Source organism: Rutidosis leptorrhynchoides, chromosome 11, assembly GCF_046630445.1.
Source record: "Rutidosis leptorrhynchoides isolate AG116_Rl617_1_P2 chromosome 11, CSIRO_AGI_Rlap_v1, whole genome shotgun sequence".
Taxonomy (NCBI): Eukaryota; Viridiplantae; Streptophyta; class Magnoliopsida; order Asterales; family Asteraceae; genus Rutidosis; species Rutidosis leptorrhynchoides.
This window is the reverse complement of record NC_092343.1, coordinates 373,588,753-373,614,250: the sequence shown is the minus strand read 5'-3', so window position 1 is coordinate 373,614,250 and position 25,498 is coordinate 373,588,753. Positions and strand designations below refer to the sequence as shown.

The following is a 25,498-nucleotide window of genomic DNA, read 5'->3' as shown; positions in this document are numbered from 1 at the left end:
TTGTATTGTATATTATGTAATCTTGAGATACCATAGACACGTATACAATGTTTTGACCTATCATGTCGACACATCTATATATATTTCGGAACAACCATAGACACTCTATATGTGAATGTTGGAGTTAGCTATACAGGGTTGAGGTTGATTCCAAAATATATATAGTTTGAGTTGTGATCAATACTGAGATACGTATACACTGGGTCGTGGATTGATTCAAGATAATATTTATCGATTTATTTATGTACATCTATGAAATGTCCCGTTCTTATTGATTAAAAACGTTCCATATTAATTGATTTCGTTGCGAGGTTTTGACCTCTATATGAGACGTTTTTCAAAGACTGCATTCTTTTTAAAACAAACCATAACCTTTATTTCATCAATAAAGGTTTAAAAAGCTTTACGTAGATTATCAAATAATGATAATCTAAAATATCCTGTTTACACACGACCATTACATAATGGTTTACAATACAAATATGTTACAATAAAATAAGTTTCTTGAATGCAGTTTTTACATAATATCATACAAGCATGGACTCCAAATCTCGTCCTTATTTAAGTATGCGATAGCGGAAGCTCTTAATAATCACCTGAGAATAAACATGCTTAAAACGTCAACAAAAATGTTGGTGAGTTATAGGTTTAACCTATATATATCAAATCATAATAATAGACCACAAGATTTCATATTTCAATACACATCCCATACATAGAGATAAAAATCATTCATATGGTGAACACCTGGTAACCGACATTAACAAGATGCATATATAAGAATATCCCCATCATTCCGGGACACCCTTCGGATATGATATAAATTTCGAAGTACTAAAGCATCCGGTACTTTGGAAGGGGTTTGTTAGGCCCAATATATCTATCTTTAGGATTCGCGTCAATTAGGGTGTCTGTTCCCTAATTCTTAGATTACCAGACTTAATAAAAAGGGGTATATTCGATTTCGATAATTCAACCATAGAATGTAGTTTCACGTACTTGTGTCTATTTTGTAAATCATTTATAAAACCTGCATGTATTCTCATCCCAAAAATATTAGATTTTAAAAGTGGGACTATAACTCACTTTCACAGATTTTTACTTCGTCGGGAAGTAAGACTTGGCCACTGGTTGATTCACGAACCTATAACAATATATACATATATATCAAAGTATGTTCAAAATATATTTACAACACTTTTAATATATTTTGATGTTTTAAGTTTATTAAGTCAGCTGTCCTCGTTAGTAACCTACAACTAGTTGTCCACAGTTAGATGTACAGAAATAAATCGATAAATATTATCTTGAATCAATCCACGCCCCAGTGTATACGTATCTCAGTATTGATCACAACTCAAACTATATATATTTTGGAATCAACCTCAACCCTGTATAGCTAACTCCAACATTCACATATAGAGTGTCTATGGTTGTTCCGAAATATATATAGATGTGTCGACATGATAGGTCGAAACATTGTATACGTGTCTATGGTATCTCAAGATTACATAATATACAATACAAGTTGATTAAGTTATGGTTGGAATAGATTTGTTACCAATTTTCACGTAGTTAAAATGAGAAAAATTATCCAATCTTGTTTTACCCATAACTTCTTCATTTTAAATCCGTTTTGAGTGAATCAAATTGCTATGGTTTCATATTGAACTTTATTTTATGAATCTAAACAGAAAAAGTATAGGTTTATAGTCGAAAAAGTAAGTTACAAGTCGTTTTTGTAAAGGTAGTTATTTCAGTCGAAAGAACGACGTCTAGATGACCATTTTAGAAAACATACTTCCACTTTGAGTTTAACCATAATTTTTGGATATAGTTTCATGTTAATAATAAAAATCTTTTTCTCAGAATAACAACTTTTAAATCAAAGTTTATCATAGTTTTTAATTAACTAACCCAAAACAGCCCGCGGTGTTACTACGACGGCGTAAATCCAGTTTTACGGTGTTTTTCGTGTTTCCAGGTTTTAAATCATTAAGTTAGCATATCATATAGATAAAGAAAATGTGTTTAGTTGATTTTAAAAGTCAAGTTAGAAGGATTAACTTTTGTTTGCGAACAAGTTTAGAATTAACTAAACTATGTTCTAGTGATTACAAGTTTAAACCTTCGAATAAGATAGCTTTATATGTATGAATCGAATGATGTTATGAACATCATTACTACCATAAGTTCCTTGGATAAACCTACTGGAAAAGAGAAAAATGGATCTAGCTTCAACGGATCCTTGGATGGCTCGAAGTTCTTGAAGCAGAATCATGACACGAAAACAAGTTCAAGTAAGATCATCACTTGAAATAAGATTGTTATAGGTATAGAAATTGAACCAAAGTTTGAATATGATTATTACCTTGTATTATAATGATAACCTACTGTAAGAAATAAAGATTTCTTGAGGTTGGATGATCACCTTACAAGATTGGAAGTGAGCTAGCAAACTTGAAAGTATTCTTGATTTTATGTAACTAGAACTTGTAGAATATATGAAGAACACTTAGAACTTGAAGATGGAACTTGAGAGAGATCAATTAGATGAAGAACATTGAAGAATGAAAGTGTTTGTAGGTGTTTTTGGTCGTTGGTGTATGGATTAGATATAAAGGATATGTAATTTTGTTTTCATGTAAATAAGTCATGAATGATTACTCATATTTTTGTAATTTTATGAGATATTTCATGCTAGTTGCCAAATGATGGTTCCCACATATGTTAGGTGACTCACATGGGCTGCTAAGAGCTGATCATTAGAGTGTATATACCAATAGTACATACATCTAAAAGCTGTGTATTGTACGAGTACGAATACGGGTGCATACGAGTAGAATTGTTGATGAAACTGAACGAGGATGTAATTGTAAGCATTTTTGTTAAGTAGAAGTATTTTGATAAGTGTATTGAAGTCTTTCAAAAGTGTATAAATACATATTAAAACACTACATGTATATACATTTTAACTGAGTCGTTAAGTCATCGTTAGTTGTTACATGTAAGTGTTGTTTTGAAACCTTTAGGTTAACGATCTTGTTAAATGTTGTTAACCCAATGTTTATAATATCAAATGAGATTTTAAATTATTATATTATCATGATATTATCATGTATGAATATCTCTTAATATGATATATATACATTAAATGTCTTTACAACGATAATCGTTACATATATGTCTCGTTTAAAAATCATTAAGTTAGTAGTCTTGTTTTTACATATGTAGTTCATTGTTAATATACTTAATGATATGTTTACTTATCATAGTATCATGTTAACTATATATATATCCATATATATGTCATCATATAGTTTTTATAAGTTTTAACGTTCGTGAATCACCGGTCAACTTGGGTGGTCAATTGTCTATATGAAACATATTTCAATTAATCAAGTCTTAACAAGTTTGATTGCTTAACATGTTGGAAATATTTAATCATGTAAATATCAATCTCAATTAATATATATAAACATGGAAAAGTTCGGGTCACTACAATCTAACTGTGGACAACTAGTTGTAGGTTACTAACGAGGACAGCTGACTTAAAAAACTTAAAACATCAAAATATATTAAAAGTGTTGTAAATATATTTTGAACATACTTTGATATATATGTATATATTGTTATAGGTTCGTGAATCAACCAGTGGCCAAGTCTTACTTCCCGACGAAGTAAAAATCTGTGAAAGTGAGTTATAGTCCCACTTTTAAAATCTAATATTTTTGGGATGAGAATACATGCAGGTTTTATAAATGATTTACAAAACAGACACAAGTACGTGAAACTACATTCTATGGTTGAATTATCGAAATCGAATATGCCCCTTTTTATTAAGTCTGGTAATCTAAGAATTAGGGAACAGACACCCTAATTGACGCGAATCCTAAAGATAGATCTATTGGGCCTAACAAACCCCATCCAAAGTACCGGATGCTTTAGTACTTCAAAATTTATATCATATCCGAAGGGTGTCCCGGAATGATGGGGATATTCTTATATATGCATCTTGTTAATGTCGGTTACCAGGTGTTCACCATATGAATGATTTTTATCTCTATGTATGGGATGTGTATTGAAATATGAAATCTTGTGGTCTATTATTATGATTTGATATATATAGGTTAAACCTATAACTCACCAACATTTTTGTTGACGTTTTAAGCATGTTTATTCTCAGGTGATTATTAAGAGCTTCCGCTATCGCATACTTAAATAAGGACGAGATTTGGAGTCCATGCTTGTATGATATTGTGTAAAAACTGCATTCAAGAAACTTATTTTGTTGTAACATATTTGTATTGTAAACCATTATGTAATGGTCGTGTGTAAACAGGATATTTTAGATTATCATTATTTGATAATCTACGTAAAGCTTTTTAAAACCTTTATCTATGAAATAAAGGTTATGGTTTATTTTAAAAATGAATGCAGTCTTTGAAAAACGTCTCATATAGAGGTCAAAACCTCGTAACGAAATCAATTAATATGGAACGTTTTTAATCAATAAGAACGGGACATTTCAGCCAACAATTTCGCGAATTGACTAGCTCGGTGATGTTGCTGGTAAGCTTTACCTAACTAACAAAGTAAGATTTACCTAACTAACAAAGTAAGTTCATATTTGCAACTTAATAGGTTAACCTTCATTAACGTATATATCTTCGTTTATATGTTTGCTGCTGTTTTTATTATCTCTACACAATGAACTTTGCTTATTTTGAGAGTTTTGTATGTGATGATGCTATAATTTGGGTTACTTTTGATGCCATAGAGATTCTAAAACTGTTTGATTACGATGTTGATGAAGCGCACCCCAAGTATTTTATGGCAAAATCTATGGAACTTTATGATTATATATTTATATTTGGGTTCTTCTTATTTAGGTACTTTAGAAGCAAAGATGATTTAAATATCGATATGTGGTATTGTTTGTTCTTAGATGAGGCTAACATGGTGGACTGAACATGAGTATGTTGTTTTGTTCTGTTATTATTGAAGTAATCGTTATATATTTGTAGGATAATTTAACCCTTATTAACGAAATCACATGTCCACCAATTCCCTTTCAGCTTGCCAAAACTTGATGACATGTGTTCAAGTTAGTAACATCGAATACTATATTACTTTATTTCCTTAAATACGCATTGGTAAGTTTGTTTAAGTAATGCACAATATACTTATAAGCTGATATGTTGCAAGTGTCGTTAACTCGGTCTATAATATCACAACCTCTTAAAAATTCAGTCAGTCAATGAATTTCGATTCTTTTATATTATTATATAAATACAAACTTAAAAACTTCTCTTATTAGCAATATAGTGACAATGGTGGATCTTGCTGCTGTGTTGGTATAGTATTTGGATGTGATGTGATTGAGGATTATATCATGGAGCTACTGCAGAGATTGAAGATGAGTCAAAAGTTCCTCAAGAACAATAATCCAAAAGAGAGTAAAGGTACTCTTACTCAAGACCTTATAGCCAAAAGTTAAACTATATGTTGCAAACTGGGTGGGTTGACAATAAATACATTTTTTGTCCAAACGTAATTATACATATTTTACAATATATTTACTATGCTTATATAATCTATATACGGGAACAAATTGAGTTAACATGTTATATTCATTAAACTAAAAGTTTGGAAATTTGTGAGGTATTTTCAACTTTTTTCTGATTTTGAAGTTTTAGGATAATGGGAATGATCGAGATCAGTTGAAATCTCCGATTTTGATATCTTTTGGAGTAATAGTTTTATAATTTTTAAAAGTAACATTTATCTAATCTAGGTGGATATTATCTTTTGAGTCTGGTTGGAACTTGTTTATATGGCGGTTTCGGAAACTGCTGTAAGGATGGATTACTGGAGGGAGTATTTTCGGAGTGCTGACGCTAACATATTCGAAATAATTGAAGGACCTATCATGCTAGCTGCTTCTGATTGCCCAAAAGAGTTTAAAGCTAAGAGATATGGGATTGCTCAGATGTTGTTTTCTTGTAAATTGATTAAGTGTTCTGGTTGTGACAAAGAGGAATTAGCAATTGTGGATCTCAAACCCAGTTATGGCGCTTTCGAATTCTGATATTAGAGATGGATTAGGTTAAAAATCGCTGCTGTTTCAAGTCAGTTGGCTTTGTTAGTAGTCTCAATCTGCTGCTATTTATTTAGAGTCATTTTGCTGCTTATATTGAGCCTTACCACTACTGGATTTGTTAAGTATAGAGATAGAGATAGAGTTAGATGTTGATTTTCTTCATATTCTTCTCTTTAGTTTGTATACATACTGTACCAGTACTATGTTTATACAGTTTCAATAGTAATAAAATTGTGCTTTTGTTTTTCAAAAAAATATAAGTTATTAAAAATATATATTTCTAAAACTTATGATAAAATACCCGCGAATGCGCGGGTTATAAACTAGTATTGTATTTATTATAAAAAGTTGCAGACATCAGTTCCCGTTTTAGGTTGCGCCGCGATGAGTGGGGGCGCTGCCCGACTACGCGTTATAGGTGATTCCTTGTTTTTATTTAAATTTAAGAAGGGTATTATGGACTTTTCACATGTGCCCGAAATTTGGGCTACCAAAAAGGCTGATGGGGCTCATTTATCCCATCCACCAACCTTATCTTCATCTTCTTCAATTAGAGAGAGAGAGAGTAGAGAGAGAAAGTAGATTAGTGAAGCTTTTCAAGTGGGTTTTGCTAGTTCGAGTTCAATCTTGAGTGTTTCTACCTACTAGCATCTCTGTAAGTGTTGTGGTAAGTCTCTAAATTGAATTTTGTGAATTAATTTTGTTTAAAGTTCATATTTGAGTCTTGCAAGTGTTTAGACCCTAGATTGTGCAAAATTGAGGGTTTATAGGTTGGTTGAAAGTGTAAGAAACCCAATAGTGGCAATTTTGAGTTGGTTGATGATTTACTAGTATTATGAACTAATATTGGTTAAAGTTCACCAATGAACTTGATTAACTAGTGATTTGGGGTGTGAGACTTGCAAGTTTAGTGTTTGACCCATTGTTAGGTCAAAATGGGTTTTGGGTAAAAATTGCACTAGTATGCACTTAAAGACCAAATGAGGTGTATTTGGGTGGCTTAGGGCCATGGTCACTAGTTTTAGTGACTATTGGTGATTTAAGGGTGGCGTTGTAAGTGAAAATGGTTAACATTTGCACAAAGTATCTTTTTGGGCGGGTCGAGAGTTCCATTTCGATGTGTTGTTGATTAATGTTAATGTGATAGGTGAATTTCATTGACGGTTGAGGAGATTATTTTGCTTACCTTCATTTCGATTAAAAGGTGAGTGGAATAAATATGTGTGCATGTATATAGTGTATTTATTTGTGTGCTATTATATGAACCAAAGAGCTGGTAGTGCCATAGCATGTGCGAGTGTGCTATGATGTGAACCAAAGAGCCGGTATCATCATGGTACGTGTATTGTAGTGTGAACCAAAGAGCCGGTAGCACTATAGCACGAGTTGTTAAGGTAAGAACCAAAGAGCCGGTAGTGCCTTAGCATGAGTATGACTCAAGTTGTGATGTAAACCAAAGAGCCGGTAGCATCATGACAAATGTGTATGGTGTGAACCAAAGAGCCGGTAGCACCATGATGCGAGTATGGTTAACCATATGGTGTGTATGGATTACTTGAGCATTATTTATATTACATGCTATTGATTATGCTAGTTTGTGACGTGTTGAGGATCTAGCTTGTACATGAAATTGTATGCTAATTAAATTGCTAGTATGTATGCGGAATGTGTGTAAGTGTTTGCAAATAAGTATATTATATATGTATATGTGTAATTATTGCATTCACTAAGCGTTTTGTTTACCCCCTCGTTGTTTACTCTTTTTAGGTTCCGGTGTTGATAAGGGCAATGGTAAGATTGCGGATCATGGATTTTCCCCTTTGATTATGCTAGAAGATTGCTTTTGAAGTTCGACCTAGTATTTGGGTAGTTTAACCCCAAACACCATGCTCAAGTCTTGTTTGAGATTTAAACGTTTCGGGTTGAAACTTATATTTTGGTTTGAAAACGGGCGAATATGGCCCGGTTGTTAAATACTTGACTTGTGGCTTTAAAACATGTAAACTTCATTAAATATGTCTTGGGAAGCCTTTTGGGTTGAAACTTGCGTAAAGTTTACGAAATTGGGGACTTGTGAAATAAATTGGAAATCAGCATCAGGCTAAGGCCTAAGCCGTGCCGTGGCCTTTTGAGGCGCGCCGCGTCTTAACGAATAATTTGGGACTCGAGGCTATAACAGTTTCTGACCTTCAGCACTAGTTGTAAGCCGCGCCGCAGCTGAACCTGGCTCGCCGCGGGCTATAACTGACAGAGATGGTCAGCCCCTTTAAAAATAAAAAATGTTTTGCTTTAAATAATGGGTTGGGTTGTTACAAGTGGCACTCGCTATTAGCCGTGTTTGATTGTGTATTTTTCTGCAAGGTGACATGTACCGTGTAATCCAGCCGAATTGAGTTCAAGTTTCAGTTCAACTCGTTTAATAATTAAAGAGTGTGAGTTTGGTTTGTTTTGAGCTAAAAATGCTAAGCTTTAAGCTTGACTCATTTAATATTATACTGACTCGAGCTTGATTCATATTCGACTCGTTAATTTATTCGAGTATTACTAAATCATTATATCATATATCATATATTAAATATCAATATTAACATTATTATTGTTGTTGTTGTTGTTGTTGTTGTTGTTGTTGCTGCTGTTGCTGCTGCTGCTGCTGCTGCTGCTGCTGCTGTTGCTGTTGCTGTTGCTGTTGTTGTTGTTGTTGTTGTTGTTATTATTATTGTTATTATTATTATAGATGAATTAATGTATATAAATGAAAGTCTCAATTAAATTCACGAGTTTATTCGAGCTCTATTACTCTATATATCAAACCACAGTCGTGGTTACTGTAGAATTTGTCCATAATGGTAATTTAACATGGTACCTGTTATTATGCTTGTAGATTCTTCAGTGCCATTCTCATCCATCTCCAGCTCTCTCACACGACCAACTCTTTCACACAGCAGACGTATCATCTTCATCTCGAAATCACCGTCACCGGCACCACTATCGTCTTCTTCGCCGTCATCATCCCCGTTTTAACCATCGTCATTTTACTGTTCATTTGATCTACAATCGTCATTTCATTTTACTGTTCATTTGATCTATAATAGTAATTATATTACTCATTATAAATAAAGTGTTTAAATATTGAATTGTATACTACAGGGGTCTTAGCGTAAAATATAATTACTCCTTCCGTTCCAGATTAATTATCTCCAGACAAAAAACACAGTGTTTACAAAATGTTATTGTCACACTGTATTTTTTTCTAACTTTACAGTTTTACCCTCTATCAGTTAATAAGAAAGACCTCTAACTTTTATAATTTAATTAATCCATGTGGAACAATATTGTAAACTTTATTGAATTACTTTCTATTTATAAAAGTGAATAATTAATTTAAGACAATTCGAAAAAGAATACTACAATTAATAATCGTATGAAACAGAGGGAGTATATAATTTAAGGAATACTTAGACTAGTTGTAGTAGTTGGTGGTGTGGGTTTCTTTTTGCACTTTTTTTTTTATAACTATGACGTGTGGGTTTTTTTGTGGAGTAGTGGTGGTGTTGATTTTTGGTGTGGGTTATTAGTGGAATGCTGATGTAACATTTTATTTTTATTTTTTTGTGTTTTATTCATTTGTTTTATATTATTTTAATAAATGAATTATATAATAATTTTAAAGTGTCAAACGGCTATATTTTTAAACCCAACGGATATAATTTTTTTCAAAAAAACGGCTAGTTTTTTCCTATATAAACAACCACTCTTCTCAAATCATAACGCACACTTCATCTATTCTATAACTCTCAATTAATAAAACACACAGTTCAAAATGAGTTCGTTGAATCTTTGCATAAAAGTTCATTACGGAGGTGAATTTGATCGAGAATTGATGAATTATACCCCGTACGAAACACGAGATTTTTCATGGATGTGCGTCAGTGTCCTAATTATTTGATGCTGCTTGAGTTGCTCCAGCAAGACATACCTTATATGTTCAAACAAGTATGATTTTTTTAAAAAGAATGTTTTATCCATTATGAAATTTTATATCGTGTGTAAGTTGATAGGAAAAATAAGATTGAGTGAAAGATTTGTATGTGTTTGTAAGATTGAGTAAATAAAAGGTGTATATATAGAATAAATAATATTAGATTAATTTTTTTTTATATATATTTAATCAAATTCCAACTGTCAAAATAATCCCCCAATGAGAGAGAAACACGTGGAGTTGGTCCCATTATCTACCCGTTGCCGAATTCGTTGCCAAGCAATGCGCAGCAACTACATCCGTCCCACCCACGCACCGATACAGCTTGGTGTTGCGTTGCTTTTGCTCCACATAGGATTCAACGGGGTTGAATCCTTACCGATACAACCCGTCTTACACATAATCCTTATTATAGGGTTTTTTTTCTCCACTCTTCATCATCCAGCTCACAGAACGTAACAATGACATTACCAAAAGCTCACAGAACAAACTGTAGCAATACACAATCCGTTCTGTAACTAATTTCCTCTATAGAGTAAGAGTATTATACTAGTGGTAGAATAATGAAAGGGCGTTGGGAAAGAAAAATTAAAGGGTAAATTAAAATAGTCTATTTATGATATGACAAATCATAGGTTTTGTGAAAATTGAGTAGCAGTAAAAAGTCCGAGATGACTTATTTTGACCACTATCAAATCTATTTGTTCAATCTTCCAACGGTCACTAACCTTCTACTATTACTTCAATGCAACTACTTCATCAGAGATTCCTGTACAAAATGTTTCTGCTATAAAGAAGTTGAAGTTGATTATGCTGTAAAATACTTTTCCTTGTAATTGTGAAAGGTGATGATCTAAAAGTTGTCATGTTTTAAAACTTCATCAAGTAATTTGGGATATAGTTAATTTTGATTATGTTAATAATAAGGGGTACCGATCATCACTTTGGTTAAAGGCAAAACTGAAACCGAAACAAACTTCGATTTCAAAATCGAAACCTATTCAAAAATCAAATTCGAATTCGGTTAAACCAAATAACCAAAAAAAAAAAAAAAAAACAAAATTATTATAACAAATCCATTTTAAATTGCATTTTTGATTTTAATATCAGTTTTTTGTCTATTCATTATATTATTAGTTAAATCCGATTTTGAATATGGTTTTCATGTAGATCGAATTCGAAAAAGTAAGATTGAAAACTAAAAACCGATTCAAATTCAATTTGTTTTTTTTTTTTCCGGTTTGGTTTCATGTTAATCATATGAAACCAGATATTAATCCCCCCCTATTTGACATAAAGTGCTACGGTGCTACTCCGTAGTTACTAGTTTTAAAGGTTTGAAGTTTAAGATCATCACAAAATGTTTCATGTTCAAATCTCATCATTCATCAACATCGCATTCTGAGGTGACCATCAGAAACGGTCACGATTCGCGGACAACTGGCTATCTCATAATACTTGTTGGATTCGATATATATGGCAATAAAAATTGTTATGTTAGGATGTAACCTAGCTTTTTATATGACCAACAAGTTACAATTATGGGACATAAGACAGACTATTTGGATATATATGACCACTCCCAAAACACAAATCAAACACCTTCATAATACCAAACTCTCTATAACTAGAAGACATGGTAAAGAGATTAAAAAAATAAGCTTAAATGATTTAGCCTATTCCATTACTCAACTACATCACATTTGAATACTTAAAATCCTTGAACTATGGAATGAATGGATTTAGTACATCTACTTGTACATTCAGCTCCTACAGTAGTACGTTGCTACGTTGGCAACATTGTAGTAACAATGAGGAAAATAAGCAGCAGTTGCTGATGATGTTGAATTAGAGAATCCTGATGATGCTGCAACAGGGGAGACTGACGATACTGGTGTAGCCTCTCCACATGCCGCCCAATACGAAGAACACTTATCACCCATACTTTGGTCTATTACTGTTCCCTGATGATTGATTAAAAACCAACAAATTAAACTCAAAAAATTGGCCTGTTTTGTGCACAAGCAACGACCCGGTATTAGATTGACACCTACCTGATAAATGGATTGAAAGGCGGAAGGCACACTAGCTTGGTTCGGACCATATGTCGTCGGATTTTGCTCAATCTGAAAATGAAATATTTCAAATTAATTATTGTACATAACAAAATAACTAAGGAACAATGTCGCTATTGTAGTTAGCGATTTGAACTTGCTCATATGAGAGATAACCACTTTTTGGTAACGAGGAACTCCTCTATATGAACGAGCACATTGGCTCCCTCATAGTAGGTTAACCTCGGACATCGGGAACTCGGATGTCACCCCGATGCCGGGTAAAACACCTTCCACTGTAAATTCTTAATTAGGTTGATCTCGCTTTGCCAAGGATCGAACGTGAAACCTACAGCTTCACTAGGAGTCCTGGTGGCCACTTGAGCTATGCCCAAGTGGTTATCGAGAGATGGTCACTTTAGGTTGAATTCAAATTATAATGGGTCAAATGGGCCAAATGGGTTAAATGGGTACACTAGCTATTAGTGAAGATAGGTACAATTTAGCAATAAAGAAACGAGTCAGATGGGTCAAATAAGTTGAACGTCGCCTAAAGTGTATTAAACGTCTTAAATCGTTTCTACATACTTTTATAAAATCATGTTATGGAGTACCGTCAAGGTTGAAAAAGTCGCGAGACAGAAACTTGTTGGTCGGGACGTTAGAACTACTAGTCGGTGAGTAGTTGGGGACTAGTTGGATGTTGACCAACGTTGACCTACCTTGACCCGACTTAGCTACCGACTTTGACCCAACTTTTTAGTGTTTACAGACTTTTTAAGCGTATTTGGGTGAAACGAGTTGGGCTAATCGTCTCTAAGACGACTTTTGCAACCATGAGTACTTATTTTTTGATATATATATATATATATATATATATATATATATATATATATATATATATATATATATATATATATATATATATATATAGTTGTAGTATCAAGGGGGAAGTAACCAATCGGGGGAAAGCGGGGGGAAGCAAAATGTTTTTTTTTTCTTCGTTTTTTAAAAAAACTTTGTTCACGAATATTATAGATTGGATGAAAATATGAACATTTAATAAAGACAATTTGTGATAAATGTGTTTATTTTGATGGAAAAACGCTCGAAGAAGTAATATATAACAATTATCGTGTTTTTCGAGCGTATGTTGAGGTTTTAGATATTAAGGTTTAGATATTAGGGTTTAGATATTAGCGTTTATAGGGTTTAGATATTATGGTTTAGAAATTTAAGGTTTAGGGTTTAGATTTAGAGTTTAGATTTAGGATTTAGATTGAGTTTTTAACACAAACGGTTTAGAGTTTAGGGTTCAGGGTTTAGGGTTTGGTGTTTTGGGTTTAGTAATCGGACTAAATTTTACTTCACAAAACATGAAGAAAAAAAACGTTAACATTCTTCACGATCAATATTATCTTGAATGTTATTTTTGTCGATCGTTTTACCGCCTAAATAATAACATTCATCATGAAGTGTCTTTTCTAAATGTTCCATATTTTCGTATTTTCGTGTGATCTTGATGCATGAAAAAAAATACAAAAAAAAAAAAAAAAAAAAATCCAAAATAATTTTTTTGCTTCCCCCGATTGGTTACTTCCCCATTGATCCTTCCCATATATATATATATATATATATATATATATATATATATATATATATATATATATATATATATATATATATATATATATATATAATCTTACTATACAGAAGCTGATTCTCATATAAAGTAAAAGAAGGTCAGATAAAAAGTGTTGGTGGGTCAACTTAGGGTGCATTTGTTTGCCTCTTAATGGAATGGTTCAGTGCTGAATGCTAAACCATTCAGCATTCAGTGTGTTTGTTTCTAACCTCTGAATGACATATGGTGATAAATGGTTCAGAATTCAGTGCTGAACCATTCAGAGATGAAACACTCTCTTAACCATTAAGAGCATAAATTTTCTGTAAATTTCTCCTCAAATCCTATCCTGAACACTTAACTAACAAGTATATTGAATATTTTATTCATGTTACACTTTGATAAGGTAATTTTACTCAGTTTATATCGTTTATTCTAAATGATTATCAAACAGCTTATTTTCATTCAGAACAGAGGCTTTGAATCATTCAGATTTTGAATCATTCAGCGCTAAATCATTCAGTTTTATCAAACGCACCCTTAAACATGATACTAATGTATGCGAATTGGACTAATTAAGAAATATTATTGTTAAATTATTATAAGATAAAAGTACTACGTAGTTCACAAACTTACCCTAGTTCCTGCAGCATGAGATGACATGTCACCTAAAAGATAGTTGATCTGATGCAAGTTCCCCAAATTGTTATTTTCCTTAATACTTTCTGTTAATGAAGGGGGAGCAATACCCAAGTTTAAATCCATAGATTGACAGTTTTCTGTACTTAAAACACATAATATAAATTAATCATGATTAGCAAATAAACGATACTTAATTAACGAGCGAACGAGAAATGTGGGTTGATATTAACCTTCACCGCTAAGCTCATTTTCATACAAGTTAGGCGCAAAGTTGGTGATCGCTTCTTTCCCGTTACATTTCATTGCAGCCTTGTCATAAGCCCTAATTTATTCAGACGCGATTGTAATTAGTATCAAATTAAAAAATCAGAAAAAATTAAAAGTTACACGTGTGGTTGTGGGGACCTTGCAGCTTCGATTTCATCGTCGAACAATCCAAGATAAATGTACCTACAAAAATAAGATAACAATCTAAGTACTAAATTAACATTATTGAATAATCCATGGTAGATGTACTAAAGAATTTATGACAAAAATCAAGTACCAATATAATAAAACTTACTTTTTTCCTAAAAATTGCCCCATTCGAGCTTCCCATCGACCACATTTGTGAAGAGTAACGCCTCTATACTTCGAGCTTCCTCTAGAGAATCCAGTGCTTTGACGACGAAGAATGTGCACAAACTCTTCTTTTGTCAAGTTGTTTATCTATAGATACAAATTGAAATCTCAATTTCAAATAACTTGATCATAGCTATGCTTTAAGTAAATTTTTGTATCATATATATGTAACTCAACCAGTATTTTAGTTATATTTTAACTTATTTTATGTTTCAAGCAAAAAAGAAAAAGTAAGTGCATGTATTACACAAACCTGTTTAAGGTCTTCTTCATAATCGGTTATACTAAAGTTGATATCAGCATCAGCACCACGAAATTTAATTGCAGCACGATCATAAGCTCTGTTGAAAAAACACAATTTTAACTTTACACATGATTTGTAAGAAAACTAATAGTGAATTTTAAAACTGAGACCTACGATATCAGGACTCAAACCACTGAACTATTTTTTGATGGTTAGTATTGTAATACTGATCGAGTAATAATTTAAGCTAAAAACAAGAAGAGATTTAGTTACCTAGCAGCAGCATGTGCAGTGTCAAATGCACCTAAAAAATAAAGTACATAGAATTCAAACAAATATAACACATCAGGTATTAATTACTGTACAACTAGAAAGAACATATTCACATCCAGATTGAACTAATAAAAAAGAAAGGGATCCAATGCTACTTTAATTTGCTTACCTAAATAAACTTGTTTCCCACAATCCCTACATAAAATCATTTATAAAATTCATCATAAGTCAATACAAACAACACTATCATTGTAGGCAAATTTACAGACATAAAATTCATATTTTAACAATACTAAATATGTTAATTTTTTAGTACAAAAAATTTAACATAAATTCATTTCTCTTCGAAACTAAATTTATTGCATTTTAATCCAAAAAAAAAAATGTCATAAAATGACAACCTACTTTACATAACTATCAGCTTTAATTAATAGAAGTCTTAGACTACGCTAATTATCAAGTTAGCACATTCTAGGACTTTTACTTACCAAATTAGCAATTAGCAACATGCTATAATTATAAATAAAATTATCAAAAAGTCATTGGCCTAGTAGTATAGTGCCCATCTGATATTAAGGTCATGAATTCAAGTAATGGCATGGAGTGAACACATATTTGTGTAAACATAAATATTCTTATATATTAGAAGACTACTAACACACATCACAATATCAATTTCTTCACGAATATATACGTATTGTCCAGTAATTGAAGTCATAACCTCATGATTAATTAATTAGAGGTCACTCCAATACTCTAAATATACAATGAACATTTGATAGTTGCAACTAACCAAATATGTGATTCCCATCTTCCGGTTCTTCGATAAAATGTAACGCCACGATATTGAGAACTTCGAGACCTCGGGCCTCTCCTACTCTTCTTAATCTGTTGTATACGCTCATGTTGTTGTTGTTGCCTCGAAACAAAAGCACTTTCGTCTCCTTGAATAGCGGGAAGAAGTTGTTTAGTTGTATCCTTATTAGAATCTTGATCATTTCTTTTAAGTATACCAAAATTATACCCTAGATTCGAGCACGAATATGAGTGATCCTCATCGCAATCGTTACTTAACGTCTCCATAACAGAAGCATTGGAAGTAATTGATTCAGAAAACATGATGTTTTGATGAATACTTAGGTTAAGGTCTAACATCGTGTTAAGTATTAGAGACCTAATATCACACAACAATGAACAGCAAATATATAAACTACTTACGCATAAAATATATGCAAAAAAAGAAAAGTAATACGGAATCAATGATGGTAGTTGTGGTTGTCTGCTTCCATTTTTAGAGAGAGAAGCATTTTAGTTCTAGAGAGAGAATTTAACCTTGGTAAGTAGATACATAAAATAGGTCGAACAGTACATTTAGGATCATATATTCATAAAAAAATATCTACGCAATACTTATATACTCCGTCCGTCCAAATTATTTATTAAATATTCTATTTTGAAATGTCTTTGTTCACTTCGCTAAATAGACTAAAATAAGAAGATTATCCTCTATTAAATCTTGATAGAATTAAAAGAAAAATAAAAGGTAAAGGTAAAATTAAAAAAGTAGGCAGAAAGTAAAATACTCTTATAACATTTTATTAAACTGTGTGTTTTCTTTCTGGTAACAATAAATATGTGACGGAGGGAGTATGTAATATAGTGGTGGCGCGTGAAATATACCTTCCATTGAATAAACATCTAGCTGTTCTTAATGATGTCACTTAAGTTGTACTTTTTATGAATATATAGATATAGATATTAAATCTTAAAAAAAAAAAATAATAAAAAAAAAAATCTTAAACCTCATATTAAGGGAAATTGGTCAAAATGCCCCATTTTCGAATGTCTTTAACAATATGTCATAAAAAAAAATGAAAATTGCAACATATGCTCCATGTCTACGCATCACACACCATGCATAATGCGTGGATTCTCGTGTGTGATACGTGGACACCGAGTACTTGGGTAAACTAGCATATTATAACAAACTACCATGTTGTTAGTAAGATACGCACTACGTAACCTGCAACACGCACGGTGCGTGTTGCCTTTATAAATAGGCCGCCTATTCCAATTTGAAACTTCCATACGCACTAATAATCGTATAAGCATGCACCCAAGGCGATATTTTTAGAAATCGATCATTTTATCAATTTTTTGCTTGTCACTCACTCGGTTGTCAATAAACTTCAACCTAAGATCGTGATTATACCAACATCATACACAGAATCAAGCCTCAAAAATACAACGATCGTCTTTAAAGTTGTTGAACGAGGAAAATCCCGTCAAATCCGACTTATTAAAGTGTTTGATCAAGAAAATGGACGTTGACACATCACCCACAGTGGCAAAGAAACTGTTAAAATTGATATTACATCGGTTAGATTCGTTATTTGTTGCATACATTTTATCGAACACTTAGTGTGCGTTTAAGTTACCCATCAATTGGTTGCTGTTAAATTGTGTTTGATGTTGTTTATAGTTAGTATAGTTCTTATGTCTTGTAAAAGAAACGAAAAAATCATTTTCGGATCGTTAAGGTATCAATCGACATAAAAACAACATGCATGCACCACGCACAGGGCATTCTGCAATGTGCGTATGCGGGGTGCGTGATGTGTGCCGGTGATATTTCTTTTCTTTGAGACAGATTTTTCATGGCCGTCGTTGTTTGTTCTCATGTTTATAATTCGGTCGAGCTTACACTGAGGTGTAGTACCAAATTGATAAAGAGCATAGGTACCTAGTTGACCCCGACACTACGAGAACGATTCGAGCAGATTATTTTTGGGCCATGGTTAAAGGTGCTGCATGTGGAGAAGGACCCGAGCTACGTAAATCTTATGATCCAGAAGAAGAAGAACAGACGACCATCTAGGATCGAAATCCATGACGAACGCGATGATCTTTGGTTTGGGTTGTTGAAACGCCCCGTCCTAATCCATCCGGACGAAGTCCATATCAATTATAAACGGTTCACAATAGTTGATTTCATCGCGAGGTACTTGACCTCTAAATGTGTAACATCCCGCGTTTTTCCGTTAAATTTATTTTTAACACCGTCTTTTTTTTTTTAAAATAATATCTTTCGTATTTAAATTAATAGTTTCCGTGAGTAACGTTCATTATATTCCCGCTATTTAATTTTGACATCACCCGTTTACTCGAGCGTTTTAAAAATATTCGATCGGTTAAATCCCGCACCCGCTTTGAAACTCGAGGGACCGGAGTTGCCAAATGGGCAAACTAGTTGACTAGGTCAACTAGTCAACCCATTTTTCCACCATTTCCATCATCTCCCTCTCTCTCTCTTTCTTTCTTTTTTTTTTTTTTTTTTTCTCTCAAGAACATAAACATAATTCATCATCTAAATTCGGATCGGGAAGCAAACTTCAAAACAAATTACATATTCGTGATCCTCTCATCATCCTCTTCGATTTGGTACCAATTTCATCCATTTTGGGTAACATTTCTAAAACACTAAATTTCTCTAAATTCGTTTTATATACTTGAAATTGTGTTAGTTAGTGTCTATGGCTCGTGTGTAACATGAATATATGTTTTGTTTGCTCGATTTGTGGTTTGGAGTAACTAGTTTGAGTTTTTGAAATGGGTTTGCTTAATCCTTGATTTTGGATGAGTTAATGTTGTTAGATTGTTAAAGTGCATGTTATAATTGTGTTACTAGCATCATTAGCCACATTTGGATGTGTAGGTTGATTAAGAAAACTTCAAAAACCCGATTAATGATTTTGTGATGTTTGACTAGGGTTTGATAGTTTTTGACATGAACTTTTGGATGCTTAAATGCCATGGAATGTTAATTGTTAGTGTTTAGTAGTAATGTATGCTTCATTACCTTCAAAACGGCATATCATATGTGTGAATTGGATTCCCGGAACTCAAAATACGTTTTACGAACTTGAAACTTTGAAAATAAACCTTCCTTGATCAATTGACGAGTTTTCGGTTATTGTAAATGATGTTTTTGATTGATGATATGTGGTTAGTTGTATTCCTTGTCGAAATAGCTTTCCGATGATATAAAATACATGTTCTAATTGTTTGCGGATCATAAAATGTGATTGTTTGTGTTTTGGTTCGTGCATACTTTGAAAACTGACCAGAATTCTCTGCACAGAGGGTGGCGCGGCGCGCCCCTTCCCCGCGCGGCGCGCAATCTGGCCTGGCCAGATTCTGCCCACTTTGTCCCATTTCACGCGAAATGTTTGACTAGCTATCGACCTCCGATTCACATGAAACTTGTTCTAATATGCTTATATATGAATAAAAACCTCAGAAAAATAGTTCGGGACCGAACCCGAACGTGTTGACTTTTTCGTTGACTTTGACCAAGTTTGACTTTTAGTCAAACTTAACCAAACTTTTATACAATCATTCTAACATGCTTTTATACTTGTTTCTTGTATGAAACTTGACAACGTGATTCACATGCTATACTTAATCGAGTCGTAACGAGCCATAGGACTAATTGAACACATTTCACCCGACCTTGTGTCGTAACCGGTAAATTGATATAACTTACTTGTTTAGGTCAAGGCTAAGCAACTTTCATGCATACGTTACTTTGTGAAGTACTTTTATACTCGTGCACTCGAGGTGAGATCATAGTCCCACCTTTTCAACAACTTTTTATACTTTAAATTGTGGGCTGAGAAACATATACTTTGTTACATTTGGTGCTACTTACTTTTATACTTTGAACACAAGTACAAGGAAAACAAACATTCCACAGCGAGTTAGAACAAAAATCCTCAATTCGATTATCATTAGTTACACTTGCAGGGTGTAAGCGAGAACTTATATTGTGTGGCCATACGGGTTTGACAAACCCTCACTACGGACGGTTCGCTACCGTCTACGGGTGAAATATATTTTTGAGAAACAGTGTATGTTCTAACACTATAGTGATGGGGTTCAATGGAAGGAAACGTTAAGTCTTGATAATTGGGTGCTCGCGAACAATACTTTTGGAATGCAAACGATTTTGATAATCAACTATGGGAATACTAAATCTTGTGGTTCAAAAACAACGTTTACAAATACATCTATGATTTCACCAACGTTTTTCGTTGACAGTTTTCTATATGTTTCTCAGGTTCATACTTGGCTATTTGATACATGCTTCCGCGTACACTCATACTTGCTTGGAGTCGAGCATACATGCATACACTCTGATTTCTTGCTTGGGGTCAAGCATACTTACATACATACGCTAGGGATAGCACTTTTGGATTCAAACTTTTGTTTACATACTTACGCTATTTATAGCAACGGTGTTTTTCAACTTATATCATGTCGCAAGTTATTTCATTTATACTTTATGACTTTTGTAAACTTAGACTTGTTGTCGAACGGTTTTGTAAACTAAACTTGCAAGTCTTGTACCTTTCAAATGAATGCGACATAATTTTGGTCAAACGAGTCTCATATAGGGACTACGACCACGCAACGGGACCTAAGTTAACGACGCCGTCAATAACGGTTTTGGTCGGGTCGTTACAGATGGTATCAGAGCTGGTTTAACCTTAGCCGTAAAGGTAGTCACGCGCGCCGGCTGTCAGGCCGGGCACTCATACGGACTATGCTTTTTGGCGGGTTAATCGTAGAGGGGGTTCTCACAGTGTTACCTGTGACGAAGCATTGGCTCTTACCCCTTGCGATCCCTTGGAATTTGAGGGTTGGCAGTTTGGCAGAAATGCGGGCCGTAAAATCAGTGTCTGAGGTACACTCAGTGGTCACCAAGCGGTTAGCTGGAAAGGCACTGGGTGGGTTTCTACCCCATCTGTCGTTACAGATGGTATCAGAGCGTTGGTTGTAGGGAACTAGGACGTGCATTAGTGTGTCTAACAGAGTCGTTAGGACGCATTAGTGAGTCTAGACTACAACCGGATAGTTAGCATTTGCATTCTGACATACATTTGCTATAGATAGCACTTACTTGACTACTTGTGCATTATACTTAAATCATTCTTAGGCAAACTTTTTAATGGTACCCAACCTTCATCATACGAACTCGTATTCCGCCACTTTTTGGTAACACACGTAAATTCTTGATTCATACACGTATGGATGACGACGACTTCATTAGTCACACTTGTTCGGGAACTCTGTCTCCCGGATTGTTATTTGCCACCGTTTCAACTTACTCTCGGTTTCTCACTGGTGTTTCTTACTATCTACTTTTTGGTGTTACTACCATCACTACTCTAGGTGAGTATCGTCATCAACATTTATCACTACGGTTGCGTGCTACTCGTTATCATGACTCGTTACTCTTTTCATACCTAAATACATTATTGTTTGAATCGAACCGATTTGACGTTAACAATCATTTATACACTTCCCGCGGGGAAACGCTTCTTTAGAGTTGTAGAAACTATTTCGATTTAATACGAGTCACGTTTGAGACGTCGTTACATTTTGTTCATTTTAGATTTTCGCGATGACACGAACTTGAATCTATAGAGTGATGTGGGAATGGAGGTATGAGTTAGCGTAATATAACGACACTCGATCAACGTGGTTATATTACGGTAAGACATACCAAAGTTCTAGTGACGCGTGATGGTGGTTAGACTCGATCAACCTAAACACCACCATGTGCCATGTACATGACTTCATCTTTTCAGGTTTGGACATCCGAAAACTCCGAGAATATTTATAACAACCATACCGGGGGCACACCTTCAATTATTGTCAAATTATATTTATGCTTCCGAATGAATTACCGATTCCATTCGACTTCAACCGTATGTCACACGGGTATACTAGCTCGTCCTCGCGCAGTCTTAATGACTAACTACCATTTTACTCATTTTGCTCACATCGGAGCGGAAACTCCACTTGCATCACCCTCGTACTTCCGGTTCAGGAGGTCCTTATTCTAAATTCTCAATGGAGAGCGACTCTTCACGTCATACAAGTATTCGCCGCGAGGGTGGATAGTCCTAACAATCGTTTTCAAAACCCGATAAGAACTTGCCCGACGAACGTTTTTGGAAACCGATAAATCTTCCGCGACGCGAATTGTCTTGAGAAACTTGTCCTAGCTAACGTTTTCAATTCCTAGCAAACTTGTTCAATATACCTTAAAGAGATGTACCTCGTTTCGGATCGAGATCCTCGTTTCACTTCTAGATTTTGGAGTACCTTACAAAAAGCCTCGGGACCGCGTTCAGACATGAGTACCGCGTACCATCCACAACCCGACGGACCGAACAAACATGCGATTTAAACCTTGGAAACCATAATACAAATTTGTATTACCAACTTCAAATTTACTTGAGAAAAATATTTTCCTTAAACCGAATCCTCGTACTACAATGATTTTCATTCGAGTTTTAACGTCACTCCTTTTGAAACCACATGTGACCGGAAACGTCATTCTCCTTTGTCGAACCAAGTAAACGATGATCAATTCACCGGGGCCGAGGTTATTCATGAGCAACCGAGAAAATTTATTCATATTCGGGTAAAACCCTACGCGACTCGTAATCACCAAGAGCTACGCCGATGTTAGACGTAAACATTTCAAATTCCACGTGGGAAACCGCGTCACGTTAAGAGTCGCACCTTGGAAAGGTGCAATCCGTTTCGGGAAAACGTAGGAAGCTAAATCCGCGATATTTTGATCCTTTAAATCCTTGGGGTGTTTTGGACCCGTCGCTAGCCGTTTAGACTTTTCCGACTCATTTTGAGTCTCCGTTTATCCTACATTCGATGTATCAACTCAAAGACGTGTTTTGCGAAACGAGAACTTGTTATCTCCTTTAATGAACTCACTATCGACGATAACCCTCACTTCCTAGGAGGACCGGTTGAAACCATAAAATCGTGAAGCCAAACCTTAAAACAACATATGATCCCGACCGTCAAAATTCGTGGAAATACTCAAGGACGTACCTTCACTTATTCGTAGAATTTACAACGCAAGATCTCGAGTAAGATTCAACAACTACTACTTCCAACTAAATTTCGGGACGAAATTTCTTTTGAGGTGTGGATAATGTAACATCCCGCGTTTTTCCGTTAAATTTATTTTTAACACCGTCTTTTTTTTTTTAAAATAATATCTTTCGTATTTAAATTAATAGTTTCCGTGAGTAACGTTCATTATATTCCCGCTATTTAATTTTGACATCACCCGTTTACTCGAGCGTTTTAAAAATATTCGATCGGTTAAATCCCGCACCCGCTTTGAAACTCGAGGGACCGGAGTTGCCAAATGGGCAAACTAGTTGACTAGGTCAACTAGTCAACCCATTTTTCCACCATTTCCATCATCTCCCTCTCTCTCTCTTTCTTTCTTTTTTTTTTTTTTTTTTTTTCTCTCAAGAACATAAACATAATTCATCATCTAAATTCGGATCGGGAAGCAAACTTCAAAACAAATTACATATTCGTGATCCTCTCATCATCCTCTTCGATTTGGTACCAATTTCATCCATTTTGGGTAACATTTCTAAAACACTAAATTTCTCTAAATTCGTTTTATATACTTGAAATTGTGTTAGTTAGTGTCTATGGCTCGTGTGTAACATGAATATATGTTTTGTTTGCTCGATTTGTGGTTTGGAGTAACTAGTTTGAGTTTTTGAAATGGGTTTGCTTAATCCTTGATTTTGGATGAGTTAATGTTGTTAGATTGTTAAAGTGCATGTTATAATTGTGTTACTAGCATCATTAGCCACATTTGGATGTGTAGGTTGATTAAGAAAACTTCAAAAACCCGATTAATGATTTTGTGATGTTTGACTAGGGTTTGATAGTTTTTGACATGAACTTTTGGATGCTTAAATGCCATGGAATGTTAATTGTTAGTGTTTAGTAGTAATGTATGCTTCATTACCTTCAAAACGGCATATCATATGTGTGAATTGGATTCCCGGAACTCAAAATACGTTTTACGAACTTGAAACTTTGAAAATAAACCTTCCTTGATCAATTGACGAGTTTTCGGTTATTGTAAATGATGTTTTTGATTGATGATATGTGGTTAGTTGTATTCCTTGTCGAAATAGCTTTCCGATGATATAAAATACATGTTCTAATTGTTTGCGGATCATAAAATGTGATTGTTTGTGTTTTGGTTCGTGCATACTTTGAAAACTGACCAGAATTCTCTGCACAGAGGGTGGCGCGGCGCGCCCCTTCCCCGCGCGGCGCGCAATCTGGCCTGGCCAGATTCTGCCCACTTTGTCCCATTTCACGCGAAATGTTTGACTAGCTATCGACCTCCGATTCACATGAAACTTGTTCTAATATGCTTATATATGAATAAAAACCTCAGAAAAATAGTTCGGGACCGAACCCGAACGTGTTGACTTTTTCGTTGACTTTGACCAAGTTTGACTTTTAGTCAAACTTAACCAAACTTTTATACAATCATTCTAACATGCTTTTATACTTGTTTCTTGTATGAAACTTGACAACGTGATTCACATGCTATACTTAATCGAGTCGTAACGAGCCATAGGACTAATTGAACACATTTCACCCGACCTTGTGTCGTAACCGGTAAATTGATATAACTTACTTGTTTAGGTCAAGGCTAAGCAACTTTCATGCATACGTTACTTTGTGAAGTACTTTTATACTCGTGCACTCGAGGTGAGATCATAGTCCCACCTTTTCAACAACTTTTTATACTTTAAATTGTGGGCTGAGAAACATATACTTTGTTACATTTGGTGCTACTTACTTTTATACTTTGAACACAAGTACAAGGAAAACAAACATTCCACAGCGAGTTAGAACAAAAATCCTCAATTCGATTATCATTAGTTACACTTGCAGGGTGTAAGCGAGAACTTATATTGTGTGGCCATACGGGTTTGACAAACCCTCACTACGGACGGTTCGCTACCGTCTACGGGTGAAATATATTTTTGAGAAACAGTGTATGTTCTAACACTATAGTGATGGGGTTCAATGG

At 34.2% G+C, this 25,498-nt stretch overlaps 1 protein-coding gene across 1 annotated transcript; it reads right to left on the bottom strand.

Annotated features, from left to right (window-relative positions):
* Nucleotides 1-11,621: 11,621 nt before the first annotated feature.
* On the bottom strand, nt 11,622-16,695 carry LOC139875954 (APETALA2-like protein 3). Its single transcript, XM_071863252.1, has 11 exons — nt 16,334-16,695; nt 15,710-15,735; nt 15,541-15,571; nt 15,277-15,364; nt 14,965-15,110; nt 14,808-14,852; nt 14,633-14,724; nt 14,397-14,539; nt 12,137-12,208; nt 11,865-12,046; nt 11,622-11,709 (listed from the first exon to the last, which is right to left on the bottom strand). The coding sequence occupies exons 1-11, from the start codon at nt 16,693-16,695 to the stop codon at nt 11,622-11,624; spliced, it is 1,275 nt and encodes a 424-aa protein (XP_071719353.1).
* Between the last annotated feature and the right edge of the window lie 8,803 nt (nt 16,696-25,498).